Source organism: Anoplophora glabripennis, unplaced genomic scaffold, assembly GCF_000390285.2.
Source record: "Anoplophora glabripennis isolate ALB-LARVAE unplaced genomic scaffold, Agla_2.0 scaffold528, whole genome shotgun sequence".
Classification (NCBI taxonomy): Eukaryota; Metazoa; Arthropoda; class Insecta; order Coleoptera; family Cerambycidae; genus Anoplophora; species Anoplophora glabripennis.
The window spans coordinates 294,842-310,585 of NW_019417098.1; the positions used below are offsets into that span (position 1 = coordinate 294,842).

General features: G+C 31.4%; 2 protein-coding genes and 1 long non-coding RNA gene across 4 annotated transcripts; 1 reads left to right on the forward strand and 2 right to left on the reverse strand.

Moving 5' to 3' along the window:
* Window positions 1-1,349: 1,349 nt before the first annotated feature.
* LOC108913444 lies at window positions 1,350-7,481 on the reverse strand. 2 transcript variants are annotated; one of them, XM_018718997.2, is made up of 5 exons: window positions 7,138-7,481; window positions 2,755-2,918; window positions 2,479-2,672; window positions 1,721-1,935; window positions 1,350-1,604 (listed from the first exon to the last, which is right to left on the reverse strand). In XM_018718997.2, exons 1-5 carry the CDS (start codon window positions 7,463-7,465, stop codon window positions 1,429-1,431), a joined length of 1,077 nt encoding a protein of 358 aa, XP_018574513.1. In that variant the 5' UTR covers window positions 7,466-7,481; the 3' UTR covers window positions 1,350-1,428. The 2 variants fall into 2 exon arrangements, with proteins under 2 accessions (XP_018574513.1, XP_018574512.1); XM_018718996.2 differs by having other exon boundaries at window positions 2,755-2,927.
* Window positions 7,482-7,561: 80 nt separating this feature from the next.
* LOC108913445 (E3 ubiquitin-protein ligase RNF34) lies at window positions 7,562-12,800 on the reverse strand. The gene is made up of 6 exons (XM_018718998.1): window positions 12,382-12,800; window positions 12,198-12,328; window positions 11,963-12,091; window positions 9,780-10,000; window positions 9,504-9,714; window positions 7,562-8,006 (listed from the first exon to the last, which is right to left on the reverse strand). Exons 1-6 carry the CDS (start codon window positions 12,486-12,488, stop codon window positions 7,828-7,830), a joined length of 978 nt encoding a protein of 325 aa, XP_018574514.1. The 5' UTR covers window positions 12,489-12,800; the 3' UTR covers window positions 7,562-7,827.
* Window positions 12,801-13,531: 731 nt separating this feature from the next.
* On the forward strand, window positions 13,532-14,340 carry LOC108913437. The gene is made up of 3 exons (XR_001964622.1): window positions 13,532-13,627; window positions 13,707-14,049; window positions 14,174-14,340. It is a non-coding gene; the product is annotated as an uncharacterized LOC108913437 (long non-coding RNA).
* Window positions 14,341-15,744: the final 1,404 nt, after the last annotated feature.

The window sequence follows — 15,744 nt, forward strand, 5'->3', positions numbered from 1 at the left end:
TTTGCTCCGACACAAATGACAGAGTAACCAGAGCCATGATCTTATTGATCAAAGTGAAATACTCCTGCATAACGAACAACATAGATTTTGTGCTCGGCTTCAACCAACGCCGATAAAATAACTCCGATTGAGTTGGAGCACGTCAAGCAGACATAACGAACAGCACTACTGAAGAAATAAATTGTGATCTCAAACCTAATCCATAGAAACACACCTCCTTTGTGACCTAATCTTCCATACACGTATTCTTTCGTATTGAACAAAGTGAGTGAAATCAGTAAAGAACCAACAATTAGGAATTTTTAAAATACTGTCTTATGATTAGCTAGTTATCGATTGCTATCAGTTTGTTCAGCTTTAGCACGAAAGAATACATGTAATATCATCATATTTTTAATTTTTCCAGCGAACTCTATAGGTTCTAATACCAATATCCTATTCAGGTTAGTTCATTGTTTATATAGTTTACACCAACTATATAAACAATGGTCAAGTTAGTGTTACAGTTTTCGATACATAAATATTGCTAACGATGGCAGTGTTTTGCATAACGGCCGTGAGATGGCGCTCGTACTTTCATGATTCTGCTTATTCTATCCTTTTCACTGTCTTATTTATTTAGTCATATATGCATGTAGGTTAATTTTCGATTAGTTTAGAAGTATAATCTTACTAAAATTGATAATAAAACGTATATTATGATTTAATTAGATTTTAAAACTACAAATATCTTGTCAGATGGTATGAATGGAACAGTATGAGACACTGATTTTTACACGCAAGCTAAAAGTATCTTCAATAGTTCTTTCTCTACACACCACCTACCGACGCCTTCTTTAATCAAGATATAGAAAATTAAGCAAATTATTTTTCCCAAATCTAAATTTTAATTTGATTCTAATATTCTACTTTTCAATATTCAGAATATTAACTTCAAGAAAAATTAAAATTTTCAGAAAAAAGGACTATTGCAAATTATGTGCAGCCCCTTTCGAGACCTCACCCTTAATAGTTTTTTTTTTGTTTCGCAATTTTCTTAGAAAATTTTTTCATTATGAAAGTTCTCTACGAGGGCCTAGAAATCACTCTAAAAAACGACATTTTATCATCAAAATATGACTATTTTAATTTAGGATTACTATTATTTTTATTCTAATAGCAACCTTAAATTTGACAAGTAATTTGGCCAATTTATTGTAACAAGAAAACAATTGCATCAGTAGACACACTCTTTCTTGACCAATTTATCACGTCAAAAAACATAATACTGGTGTTGGATGTATCTAGGATACAAACAAATAAGTCTCTCTTTCAAATTTTTATTTTAAAATTATAAAATGAATATGATCCTGAAAAATGCCATGTTTAAATTATTAACTTTTTTATAATATTTTCATTTAAATCTGCAAAGATAATAATTACTGAATATTAAACAGTTTTAAATTTCACTATTTTCCGCTTGTTTTTATGCGGTCGTAATTTTATCTTTGGAAGGACCACTTTTAGGGTAGAGGAATTCCTATACCAATCCCTCCAGTTCTCTACGTGCTTCTGGAAAGTCAGCATCAACCACGACGTGTACGTGAAATCTATCGCAGCCATGCCTGAAATCGAATAAATAAATCATCTGCAAACGCTGCCAGGTGAATAATAAATATGCCTTCGCCATTCCCACACAAATCTCTGGTTACTCCTTGGGAATTATTATCGGGATACTCACCGAAAATAGCAGAGAATGCTATAGCATGCGACGAAAACGTGCCATTGGTAACGATGTTGGACTTGACCAAAGATTCACAGATCATCATCAGCATGTAAGTCGAAGCAACGGCCGACGGAGTGTACAAAGCAAAGGCCAAGAAATCTAGTAGAATATCTTTTAAATGGGGCCCGGGGTGTCTGAGAAATGCCAAAATAGACCAGCCGACGCCATATCTATTACAAATTAGAAACGCGGATGGTAAATATACACGGCTGGCAAATCCACATAGTTCATCTGCCTTTACGTGAGAGTGAGAAAGTAGTAAGAGAAATCCGTACAATAGACAAGGATGGCTATATTGAAGATGTTTCATAATCTGAATAGTCAATATGATGCGCTCGGTTAGAAGTGGGAGTGATTATTCAGATTACGAAAGGTCTTAACTATAACCATCCTTGTCTATCGCACTTTACTTTGTCACTCTCATGAAAAGGCAGATGGACCATGTACCGTTGCCAGCAGTGTATACAAAATTGTGTTGACGTTTTTATGATCAATGTACAAGGTGGCTGTGTCTTGTCTTTCAATATTGACCAGAGTAGTAACAATATGAAACAACATTTTTGAATGAAAAATTAGTAATATGTCATGTTTGTGAAATGATTTTCTCACAGCTGCCACACAAGGTATTTTTATTACATTTATCTTATGTTCCCTGTATAACTTTTTAATTGTAATTCAAAACTATATCAACTTAAAACACTCCAACTACGTACTTGGGCTCTCTGATGATTTGATAGTGGTGCTGGCACAATTCGCAGTGGCTGTGGTTCGATTCTTTCAGCCACCGTTCGAGGCACTTCAAATGAACTAATGCTATTGTTCCCCTGCACCGGCAAGGCGTCAACAAATCGTCCATACTCTCGCCGCCATGGCAGATACGGCATATATAGTCAGTTGACGATTGAGACTGAAGTTAAAAGTAACATTTTTCAATATAATTAAAGAGAAACTGAAAGATCTATGAAAGAGGCAATGGCAGATCTACATACCTCCGTGTCCAACAAGGAAACATAAATATCGTTTGAATTCACAGCCAGCTTATCAGAGTGGGCTCTGCTACGTGCAGTTACAAGAGGGCATTTTTGAATTTTCGTGGCTTCAAATATGTTTGTGGGTTTTTGATCCTCTTTCATATTTTTAGCCCCATCTTCATCTGCAAGTTCTAGAAAAATAGTATCAAATAATTCAACTATAGATAGAATAAAAACGAATATTGACTGACCGATTTTCAGATCTTTTTTAATAACCTTATTCGGTTTTAGTTGAATTGTTTTTGAGAGAGATTTACGTATTTATTTCCTAAGAGCCTAAGTTCAGCATAAAGTATAAAATGCATGCACAAAAAAACTTAAATAACAAAATAATAATTAGGTAAACTAGTTACAGTTAATTATTCCAAAATGTTATAGAAAATATATTGAAAGTGCAGAATACAAAACATTCCAGTTAATTTAATAAAACATAAAACTAGTGAGGTATGGGAATTAACAGAGACGAACAAAAAAAAACTAAGTAATAATTGAAATCTCAAGTAGCTGTTTTAGGAATAGAGCTTATCAATAAAAAAGTTGTTTTTTTGTGAGAAACAGGATATTTCATGAACGAAGTTTTGATTTATAGTACAGTCATTGAAGCTGAAAATCAGCTGTAACCTCCGAATTCTTTGAAACTGTATGGATTTGCATGAAAATTTAGATTAGAATAAGGCTCATCTTAGGCTCAAGTTTAAAAGTGACATAAGCCCGATTGGCACTTTTTGTTTTTTAGGGGTAAAAATTACCCCTAAGTGAAAAAAATTGAAAACATTAAGTTTTAAGCATTTTATTAATAAAAATCTTGTTCAAGGACAAAGATTAAATAATGTTCCATGTTCTCGAACATGTTTTATGATATATTTGATCTTTTCGACCCTTTATTTAACCCTTAAAAACTACCCCTATTCAAAAAATAATGATAAAATATTACTTTTTAAAGATTTGGAATGATTGAATCGTACAATTATTTAAAATAAAAGTTATATATAACTAATAAAAGAATTTTTTCCTTTCAACCCCTAAAAACCACCCTTGTATTGAAAATTGATCTAAATTACATTTTAAAAGCTTGGAATGCTTTAACGGTGCAATTATTTAAAATAAAAATTCCCTCATTGCTTATGAAAGAATTTGTATCTCAACACTTTTCAACCCTTATAAATCACCCCTGTGCTAAAAAATTGATAGAAAATTACATTTTAAATATTGGAATGTTATAATTGTGCAATAATTTAAAATAAAAATTCCCTTATATTGTTTATGAAAAAATTTATATAACGAGCATTCAAATAAAAACGTGGTCGAAGTTGGCTCTGACGCATTAGACGTAGGGAGTAGCTTATAGTGACCAACTTAACCTCATTTCTCAACGAGCTGTATAGCAGCTGTCAGTTTCAATAACGTTAATGACTATATAACTTTATTTTAAAGAATAATCGTGATAACAATAACAAACAATTAAAGGAGCTGCGGAAAGTGTCCCCCTCCTTGTTATAACAATAAATTAAAGCAGCTGCTGAAAGTGTCCCCCTCCTTGTTCCAAGCACTTTTCACACCTGTTCCTCAAAGAATTAAAGACATTTTCTAAGATGCTCGAGGTATTGTTAATTTCACAAATCTTATCTATAAGTCCAGCCTGCAGATGGTTTAAATCAGGAATAGGCAGTTCAAAAATAGTGTTTTTAAGGTAAGGCCACAAAAAGAAATCACACGGCGTAATATCACATGACCTCGGTGGAAATTCATGTTCACCACTGAGACTTATTAGTCAATTTTGGAAAACTTCCCTCAACATATTCATCATCTTGCCTGCCGTATGTGCCCTTGCGCCATCTTGCTGAAAGTAAAAGTTTGTAATTTCGTTTTCTTCCAGCTGGTTGACAAAAGGAGCGATAATTTCTTCTCTATACCTTTGCGCAGTAAGAGTACCATTAAAAAAAAAAATAGGTCCATAAATCCTCCTTCGATTGAGAGCACACCAAACTCCAATTTTTTGAGCGTGTAGAGGGTCTTCGACAAAAAAGTTATCTGCTTTTTCAGAAGACCACATTCTCATATTCTGTGAGTTAACGTAACCACTTAAATGAAACCAGGCTTCATCAGAAAAAAAGGTGATATTATGAAGTTCACCGTAGTTGTTTAAAAACCATTCACAAAATACAGCCCGTCGCGGAAAATCAACTTCATGAAGTTCTTGCTGACAAGTTAAACGATAGAACAAACGCAAATCTTTTTTTAACACTGTGTGGCAGGTACCGACACTCCCACCATTTGTGATAAAACAAGTACAGAAGTTCTTGGCGCATTTTCCATTATTTGTTGGACATTTTCTTTTAATTCTTCAGTCTGCTTTTTAGGTCGGCCGCTTCCTTCTTTTCTTGTTACACTGCCCGTTTCACGAAAAACATTAACACAACGCTGAACTGCACTTTGAAAAATTTTGTACTCAACAACGCCGGGAAATTGATTTTGAAATTCTATGAAACATTCCTCAATAGAATACTTCCATATTCCATCAATCTTGCGTCCATTTCTAAAGTAGGACTCTATGATAAACACTTTTTGTTCTTGAGAAAACACCATTTTAAACGCTTTTTAAACCGAAAATATTCAAATTGATAGCGGTGATATAGCGCTTTGACAGATGACGTTTAAGTTCATTTGCTATACGCTACGCCCTACGTCCAAATTTTCAGAACCAACTTGACCACGTTTTTATTTGAACGCTCGTTATTACTTTTGCCATTTTCAACTCTTATAAACTACCCTTTTACCAATATTAATGAATAAATATTTTTATTATAATCAATTTTTAAATATAATCAATCATAAAAAAAATTAAATTATAATCACAATTTTTTTTACTTATTTTATTTGTATATTTTAATTTAAATATAAAAATGTCATTGGTTTTTTTTACCATAACTCGGTTTTGAAGCTATGGTATCCTACAAAAAAGCATTTTAAAGATAATTTAAAGAGCTGTAAGATCGTTTGCATATAAAACCTTTTAAGTCCTTCGTTTTTTAAAGGGAAAGGATCGAAGGGCTTGGGACAGGTCGTTTTTTCACTAAAATGGATACCTCAAACGGCGATATCTCCTTTATTTTTTATGCTATAAGAATAAAAAAAATATATAAAAAATATTTGTTGAAAAAAAAGCTACATTTTTGTTGTCTATCATTTTTTACGTATCTTTCATGGTTTCAGAGTTATTATATAAATAAGGCAATTTTTTTTGAATAATGTAAAGTAAGTTTTCAACTTTTACCATACATTATTCAAAAAATAAGCATTCTAAAACGGTCTAACTTCAGAATCGTATGAAAAACACAAACAAAACTAATTGTAAAGGGTACGATTAATTTTAATTCTGATGGAAATGGTACAGCGTTTACTGCTCATTTTTCCTTAAAAAATATGAGCAACCCATCTGTTTTTGACGATAACTCCTTCAATTTTGCTCTAATTAACTTTTATATGTGCTCATATTGAAGGTCTTTTTGAGTACTATAAAAAACTCCCAGAGCGTTATACACGTAAAATTAATCCTTTTTCCGTTATTTGACGTTGAATACATCGATTCCAGTATTCCCCCCAAAACAAGTCCCCTTCCACTAACCATATTTTGCTTTGTATAGAACATACAACACTTTTTAAAAAACGATTTTCTTTGTTTATTTATAAGCAAGTTTTCAATCGTGAATAACCGATTTCTCGAAAAAAATTCTTCGAATATTTTTTGCACAAAATTTGATTCTCTATCGATTTCCAGCGTTATTTTTGAAAAAATTTACACCCCTGAGAAGTGGTGTCAACCACCAACAAGGTGCAAGCGTCAATCGGCGCTATGTCACTAATGTTCATTGATCTTTTCTCTAACTATCTGCCAAATTTCAAGTCGATCCGTTCGGTTTCAAAGAATTCGGAGGTGAATAGCTTCAATGAGTGTACTATTAATATTTATTATCGAACGGAAATGTTAAAAAATATTAGAGCAGTTTTTATAATTTTTTGTATACTAACTTAATGTTTTTAATAAATTCCTCCATGAATTCATTTATAGAGAAAAAGCAAAGCATAAAATCTCAAGAGGGGCCACAGTTCCTTTGGCCCTCCCTTGTGGGCGCCCATGATCCTTATCAATAAGAAAATAATTCATAATTTCTAACAGATAACAAATACCACTTATGGGGTTCCAGTGTACTGAGATAAGTAACTTCTATTAAATTTTAATGAAAACGAGTTGATATTTAAAAAAAAATTACCCGATGTCCGACTTTTGTTACACACTGTATAGAAACGAATACTTATAATTCTACTGTAACATTTACTTACCGTCCACACAGGAGGAAGACGAGAAATTGCCATTGGAAAACAGTGCCATGTCTGAAGAAATTTTTAGGTAAATCTCCTCGATATTCTTATCGCCTGCATCGCCACCATGACTAGTACTAGCGACGTCCAATTGTCCGAGATTCTCCTTGGATTTTTGATATTTCTTCTTGAAGTAATTGAGCTCACTAGGTGTAATGAGGCAGATTTGCGAGTTTTCTGGATGGATTCGTTCCAAATGGGGCAAATTCAGGTTTAGCAGACTCGAAGTGGATTCCGTTAGTATTAGGGTGACGAAAACATCTTTACAGTTTTTACTTTCATTTTGCATGATTTTTACACTGAAATTTTGAGGTGATGGATGAAATGACAAGATGTGACAAAAGTCGACTTTTGCCTCTGTCTTGTGAGGGAACAAACAAGTATGAACAATTAACACAACTCTTTTATTATTTTAAACTGTTGTCACAGCAAAGTAAGCAGAGAATTTTTGTACTTGACAAATAGATTTTTAACACACTTACAACTCTTTAGAGATAGTAAATCTTTGTATAACAGTCATAATCTTTCAATTTAATTAATTTAATTTTAATAACTGAATATTCTTCTTTGATAATAATGCGTATAAAAAAGTACATTTCTTAAATATAAGTATAAATATATAATAATAAAGGAAAATACTTGGGGTAATCACTAAGCTTTAAATGTTCTAACTACACGAGCTATATATTGTCGACAGATGGGGCATTCTGCCAATTTTTTCCCGCATTCTATGCATGTTGCCATGTGCCCGCATTGCAATAAAACACAGTCTAGTGGTGCGTCCATGCACAACTTGCACAAGTCTTGTATGGGCAAGTTTTCTGTTGGCTCTGCAAAAATGCCTCAAATAAATACACGCCTCGAAATTAACGCACCACTAAAAATAAGCTTCAATTTCCAAATTATTATTGTCATGAACAACTAATCCTATTCCTTTTTTTAATTAAAGTTTTATTCTTTACTCAGGAAGCTGATATAAAAATTTTTATTGAAATTTCAGATTTCAGCTTATGCAGAATGTAAGACAAGTTTCCTTGCCTAAAATTTGAAACACCCTGTAAAATGCACAAATAGTCAATGCCTACTTAAATAAAACTTTTCTAAAAAATTTTTTTTTTTTCACACCCATTATCTGTGTTATTAATTGGGAAAAACAATTAACATATCTAACAACAGCTTTCACATCGAAGACTTATATGCCAAACCAGTTGCTGATTTTGATCACATTTCACGGCTGGTGCTATCAACTAAAAATCCCTAAATCTTAGTTAACATCACCAATATTAATTATTCATTTACAATGAACTTTGACAAACCTTACGTCTACACTAGTGATAATGCGGTCGCTTATTGGTTGAATTAAATTTAGTGAAAAATTCCACAATAACCAGACATTGAAATAAAATGTTGTGTTTTAATGTAATCTTGAGCTTGTTTTGATTTTAACAAAATTTAATTGTCTATGTGTGTCCTAACAAAATTACTGGTTATATGACTCGTAATCATTTATGAATGCTTTGTATAAACCATTCTATTTTTTACAGAAACCCTTAGAATTATGTGTATCAAGTTTTTACATTTAACAATAAACTGATGCATTTTAATTTAATTGTGTATCTCAATTAATAAGAGACACAATGACCATGAATCAAAATTATTCAAAAAAGATGAAACTACAATTTGATTCAAATTATTCATTTCGGTGTACCGTTTATGCTCAAAATTAAAATTTCCATAAAGGAGTAGCTATAATAAAAAAAAAATTGTCAAAATGACATTAATTGTTAGAAAAGCAGCTGTGAAATTGCGGCCCATTTTTAGTGGCGCCTTAATTTTGATGTGAATTGTAATTTAACGAAAATAGTGGGAATAAAAAATCGGAACAAAACATCGTAAAAGACAAAAATCATTTTAAGTTGAATAACATTTGTTAAACTTTTATGATTTATAAAATATCGTCAGAATATACAGGGTGTCTGGGAACAATCCTTCGAGGCCAGATTTTTCTTTCTGAGTAAAAAATAACGATTTAAATTAAGTTTAAAAAAAATATATTATTGAAAAATGACAACTTCTATATTTTACCTAAGAAATATGCTATGGGGTGATTAATTTTAATAAAATATCAGCTAATTCAATAAAATTAAATTAAATAAAATTTCTTTGAACATAAATTTTTAGGAAAGCAAAATTGATCTATATCAATTTTCACAAAAATCTACCCTTAAGTATTGCCCATCTATATCAAGACACCCTGACGGGAAACAATTGTTTTAGAATTTCATTAGCATGAGCACAGAAATGTTTTTTCGTCTGTTAAATCTTACCTTTCTTTTGTTCATTACTATCCTCCCACAATCTTTTCGCCCTATCTAAAAGTTCCTGTTTTTCCACGCATCCCTTGTAGTCGATCCTATTGAGGGTCAATAATATTTTCAAATCCTTCGCAGATAGACCTTGCAACTCTTCGATACTGCCAAAGTCATCTATTTTGGGATACCTGGGCGGGACGGGACTTTCCGAAGTACTTTCTCCTTCCTAAACAGGATCAAAATGAAAAAAAAAAAAAAACCTTGAAATTTTGATAACGACTTTTCTATTACCTTCTGTGTCTGAGTATTTTCCGGAGATTCAGAGGAGCCTGTAGAGGTAGTGGCTTGCGGTTGTGAATCATCACAGGCACTTTGTGCCGGTTGCGTGAAACCAGTCGGCTGTTCCTGCGGCGGTACATAGCTATGTGGATTAACGGAAGGCGAAGGTCTCGGATCGGGCCTTTCCGATCTAGTCGGTCTAGTTCCATTGCTTATTACCGAATCCAAATTACCTGACAAAAATCATACAATCTGTGATAATTACTTTATTGAAAAAAATTATAGTTGTACTTCAAAATTTTGCAGTTACATCACACTGATATTTAAAAACAGAATTGAGATGAAGATGATATCTGATTTCAAAATGCAAATCTAAACTAGACTCATGATATGTATGTTCTTTCAAACAATACAAATAATAAATCGTTTTTTTTATAAAATGTCAAGTAGCGTAATTTTCGACCAATTTAAAATGAAAAAACTCACAGAAAATTTATCTCCAATTAAACTAAAATTTACAACCTGCTTTAAATTGCCAAAATTATAATAAATACATTTCACACATTTGACGCATCATCCATACTGCAGCACTTATTAAAGATAGACATGCAGCAATCAGGAGAGCTACAGAAGCAGAAAGTGCTTACAGATGGTGGTGTTTCTGAACATTTATTCAAAGAACGCTATGATTAATAGAAAAGCAATACATTCTCTCGACTCATCCTGTATATAGTATATAAAATTATTTGAAATCTTGCACAAATTGTCAAAATTATTAAATTGAGCTCACAACAATAATAATAATTAACTTCTGAATACCATATAATGTAACAATATTTTGTTATCTGTTAATTTATAAAAATGGAATTATTAATAGCACATACCACAGATTTTATTAATTTGAAATGTTTAAGTCTAACACTATAGCGCACAGAAAACCATTTTTAAGGAAAACCGTGATTAGTGATAAAAATTATAAATAACTCAACCTCATTATCATTATTTACATTTACGTCCTGAGCTGTCAACTGAAACAATTATTATTATTGTTATTTCCACCTCCTCCAATTGATCTTTATGTAGTCATACATCGACCGTTTATATTGTATGTTTCAACTAACATTTCCTGACTATGTGGCAGTATATATACCTTGATTCTTGTCAGAGACACATAGACACAACATTCGCCAAAGAATACACATAATTCTCTTACAATAAACTAATACCATCACCTGTTTACATGATTTATTATATTATTAGTCATATCTTATCAGAGCATGGTTAATGCTGATAATGATATCCACCTTTCCCATTTCAACTATAATGATTTATTGTGAAATCGACTACTTTATAAATGCCCACTTGATTTTTTTTGATTATATAAAGAAAACTATAATTACCTTTAAATAAAAAATTATAACTACCTATCACTCGTAAATAAAAAATAGTACCATGTGCAATTAGTCGGGGAAAAGATGTTTTGATTGTGAGGAAATGCATTTGTATAAAAATACATACTTTAAACAATCAACAAATGAATATTTATTTATTTGTAGCCTTATCATTTTAAACAAACCATTTACCTACTGTAATAAAACAATGTGTCCCAATACAATTAAAATTTTTTCATTCATTGGATTTTAGATATGATGCAATTATTATTGCATCATATCTTACTATTAATTATTATTAACTCGAACAAGAGATAAATTTATTTCACTTTTGAGATCACCACAGCTTGGCAAGTTTGCCAGGTCAGCAGATTCCTTTTAGAAAGAGGGGCTAAACATTTTTATATGATATCCTGATGCAAAAGTGCTGATTAAGAACGCTCTGCTCATGAAAAATCTTATAGGAATGATATCCCCAGCGATTACGATTTTTGTTAGATTATTTAGGTGTAATTTATTCATCTTAGTCAACAAATTTTTAATCCACATAAAAAAACAGGTCTTCCTCAGTCAGTTTTATTGTTATGGAGTCTGCTGAATAACTTAACCCACCCATGCCATCGACATATATTTTCAATTATCAATTTATCTTCTGAAAGCACATTTAAAACTTTAAACATTACTTTAATTGTTCACAACGTATTAGCAATATCCCGTTAAATCAGAATGCAATATACTATACACAGACTTAAACTGTATTTAATTACATACTACTGTAAAATGCTAAGACAAAATTTTCCTTACCAAAAAAATCGTTGAGAGGTTTTAAATTTGGAACGGATCCTGCAAAGTTGGCCGTCAGTTTTTCGACGCCTCTTTTTGGTTTCACTGGAATATGTCTGTTATAAAATAAGTCAACAAGCTCGTGTTTTTCTGGAAAAGGAGAAATACTGTGAACAAGTAAAACTTTAATGTTTATTGCTGTTATCTAGGATAACATATTTTATTTTGGTTATATCGATTTATACAATTTACTTACCTATTAATCCGTAAGTAGAAATATTACGTTTATTAAGATAGTCTTGCAAATCTTTTGATTTGAGTTCCATTAATTGAAACCGATCTGGAGGACGCTTTAACAAAATCAAACATTTCTCGCAATACAAAACTCTGAAATAAATATTTATAATAAACATTATCTAATAATGGTGAAAAATGTTTACCCTTCTCTTCGTTTCAAGCATTTATTACAGTACTTATCCTCACATTCCCCACACTTTATTTTCCAATTAAGTAAATTGAAGTCAGATCTACACTTGGTACAAGGCATCTTAATGATATAATTGATATCTCATGAAATCAGCTGCCGCCGGTCTAACTCTTCTATATTATGATTGTTTTGTGCTTATGCAGTATTCCATGTATGTATTTCATATTACTCCGCGTACGTCACACTGTTATCTACTGATAGTGTTGCTCACGGTATCTTTGTTACTCATATTTTTTATAAAACATTAGTGAATTTAATTATTATACTACGTAAGATTTGATTAAACTATTTGCAAAATATCTATATAAATCACAAAAAAAACATTGTTAAAAATTAATTTTGACTTTGACAAATGACAACTCAGCTCAGCTAATCAATATAAGGCTTTTTTTCGCGAGTGAAGTTGTATGTTGTGGTATGTGTAGTATGAGTGAGTGAAAAGATTTAAACTATCATATGACAACTAAGATCAAAAGAGATGGAAATAGTGACTACAAGTCAGATATTCACCAATATTCAGTCGCGAAAAAAAGCCTTTAGTAATTTAGAATTTAGTGATGGGACTATTCGAATGAAAATTATCGATTATATCGATTATGAAAATCTCTCGAGATATCTCGAGTGATCATATAAATTCATTCGATTATTCGGAGACAAATGACAGTGGCCACAGCGTTACTAACAATGTCGCCAACAGACGGAAAAAATTAGTACCAAAGATGAAGCAAGAAAAGTACCAAAGAGGTCCAAGAGGTACCAATATACCAAACAGAAAGTAAATTTTCGGAGGGTTCATTTATCAGTGATGTGGGATGTGGGTCAAATAGTAATTTCACATTCTAAACTTATGCTGAATCTAATTAAAACAAATTTCTTGAAAATTGTAAGTCAAAGAATAAGTTGATTGAAAAAAATCGAAAATTGTGTCAAAACTTTGTGATTGTACCAGAGATATGGAGTAGGGGAGAATGAGCTTCGACGAGTGCGCATCCACTTTTCTAGGGACGCTACGGGCGCAGACATTTTGAAGGCTTTTACGTCACGCAGTGACGCAGTTGTTGTTGACGTTAGGTTCACAGGTGTGTTTTTTGAGGTTATTCATATTTTTATTGAACTTTAAATATGTCTTGTGCTTTGTACTGTGAAAGGAAGCGCAAATTGCAGAAGATGTCCAATACAAAACATTTCTAAATATTTAGGTAGCTGTACACAAAAATAAGATATTTCCACTTTTTATTCTAAATTTTTATTGTAAACATGTAATTTTTTTATTTCTAGCTTTCCTAGAAATGAAACTTTACTGGACAAGGACAAGGTTCTTTCTATCGAAAAAGAAAATTGGGTATGGACAAAAAATAACGTAATTTGCTCTGAACACTTTAAAGCGGATGATTTTCTCCCCTTTTGTGGAAGAAAAATAGTACGACCCAACTCTGCACCTTCCATAAAATTATTTTGTGGTGTATCTTCTTCCATTTTAAGCAAGATTACTTTATCCAGTTCAATTAATACAGGAGCTTTGACCAAATTGATGTTACAATCAAGTGAATCATCTTTGACCTATAACGTTACTGAAGTTCGAGTAGGTACAACGTAAAAAGAAGAGACAACTGAATTTAAGGTAATAAAGATTTGTAATTTAAAAATAGTAGTAATGCTAAGGATGTTAAATACGTACCCTGCCAAATTGTTTGATACGGACCTAATAAATTAAGAAATAATATTTACAGTAATTTTATTTTCAGTGTTCAGAATACATCGAATGGTAACACTAGTACTGATAGTAGTGCTAAGAGAAGGAGTATTATGGCAATGAAAACATACTTTAATGGATAACTTTAATAATGAAAATATCTTTGCAGTATATCTCCTTCTACAGTTGCAACGAAAAATGTTAAACTGAAATGTAGACAGGAAATTTACCGTTCAGTCTTTACGAAACGAAATTAAGGACGGATTATTCAAGGCCCTGCATTAAGACAAAAATTAAATAATTATTTTCAACCATCAGTAAATAAACATGTTACGTTATACAGTGTTTTATTTTAATATACAAAATATTTAGGAACTACATCACAATTTTTTTTTATTTCATATAAATTGAGTACCTACCGCAATCTGTTAAAGTTTATCGTATCAAAAATTTATTATTGGTGTGATTAATATTCTCTGTTGAACCTTCTGTGAAACAAGATAGTTATAACATAATTAAAGTATCAATCAATGTAAAAGATAAGCACAATGTCGGAGTGTGTGCAGATTTATACATATGATAGGTAATAATATCCTATGCAGTTATGATACAACTCCAGCCATTGTTCTTGAGTAATATAGTATTTAATATATTTTTTATGAAGTGCAGATATGAAAATTTAATTTTTTATTATATAATAAATATTCAGATATACCTAGAAAATTATGAAAAATAATTCACATGTAATAGAAAATTTCAAAAGTACGTATTTGTTAGTTCATATTTCATTTCAAAATTTAATGTAAAGTTATGTGCGTTTCTAATTTGAAATTTTAGAACTGACCTGGTAATGTAATATAGTAGCCCCTCGTATCTAAGACTTCAAAATGGCGACCTCCTTTAGTAACAAGTTTGCGCATCTTGACGCTCATTCTCCCTACTCCATATCTCTGGATTGTACTTAAAAGATAATGTATAGTCTCCATGGTAATGACCATGGAGACTATACAAGGAGCCCGAACTCCATGTAAACAAAAATCTTACAAAAATAAGAGGGCGCTAGTGTTCCATATGTCCCATATGTAGAGAGGGGAGATAAAAAGCGGCAGTTTTGAATATTTATATGTTTTGTGATTTGAATTATAAATCAATCATGTCATTTTTGTAATGTGTTAAAAATTTTAAAATAAATAATGTAAGCTACTTTGAATTATATAAATCATGAAAATATGTCATTCCGGATTGTAATTAAACTAGGTAATAAAAAATATTAGCTTTATGAGAATTTGGTGTTCGTAGAAAGAAACTAGTTTTCAAGGAATTTATGACGTGATCTTGTTAATATTAACATTATTAAGCTATAAGTAAGGTTTATGTTTTTGATAATTACTTTGTTAAAGATTTTAGTTTACTGTTAGTAAAAAATAGTCACATTTTATACAGGAAGTTGCCTTTAAAATAATAGTAATTCTTGTATTATTAATATGGAATTTTTACTTGTGGTAATAAAAAATAGAATATAAAAAAACTCGGTGTTTTAAATAAACTTTTTAAAATATTACAGATGTCCGATTTTGAGTCCAGTGATTCAGATGACTTATTAGACGCATTGTCCAGCTTGAG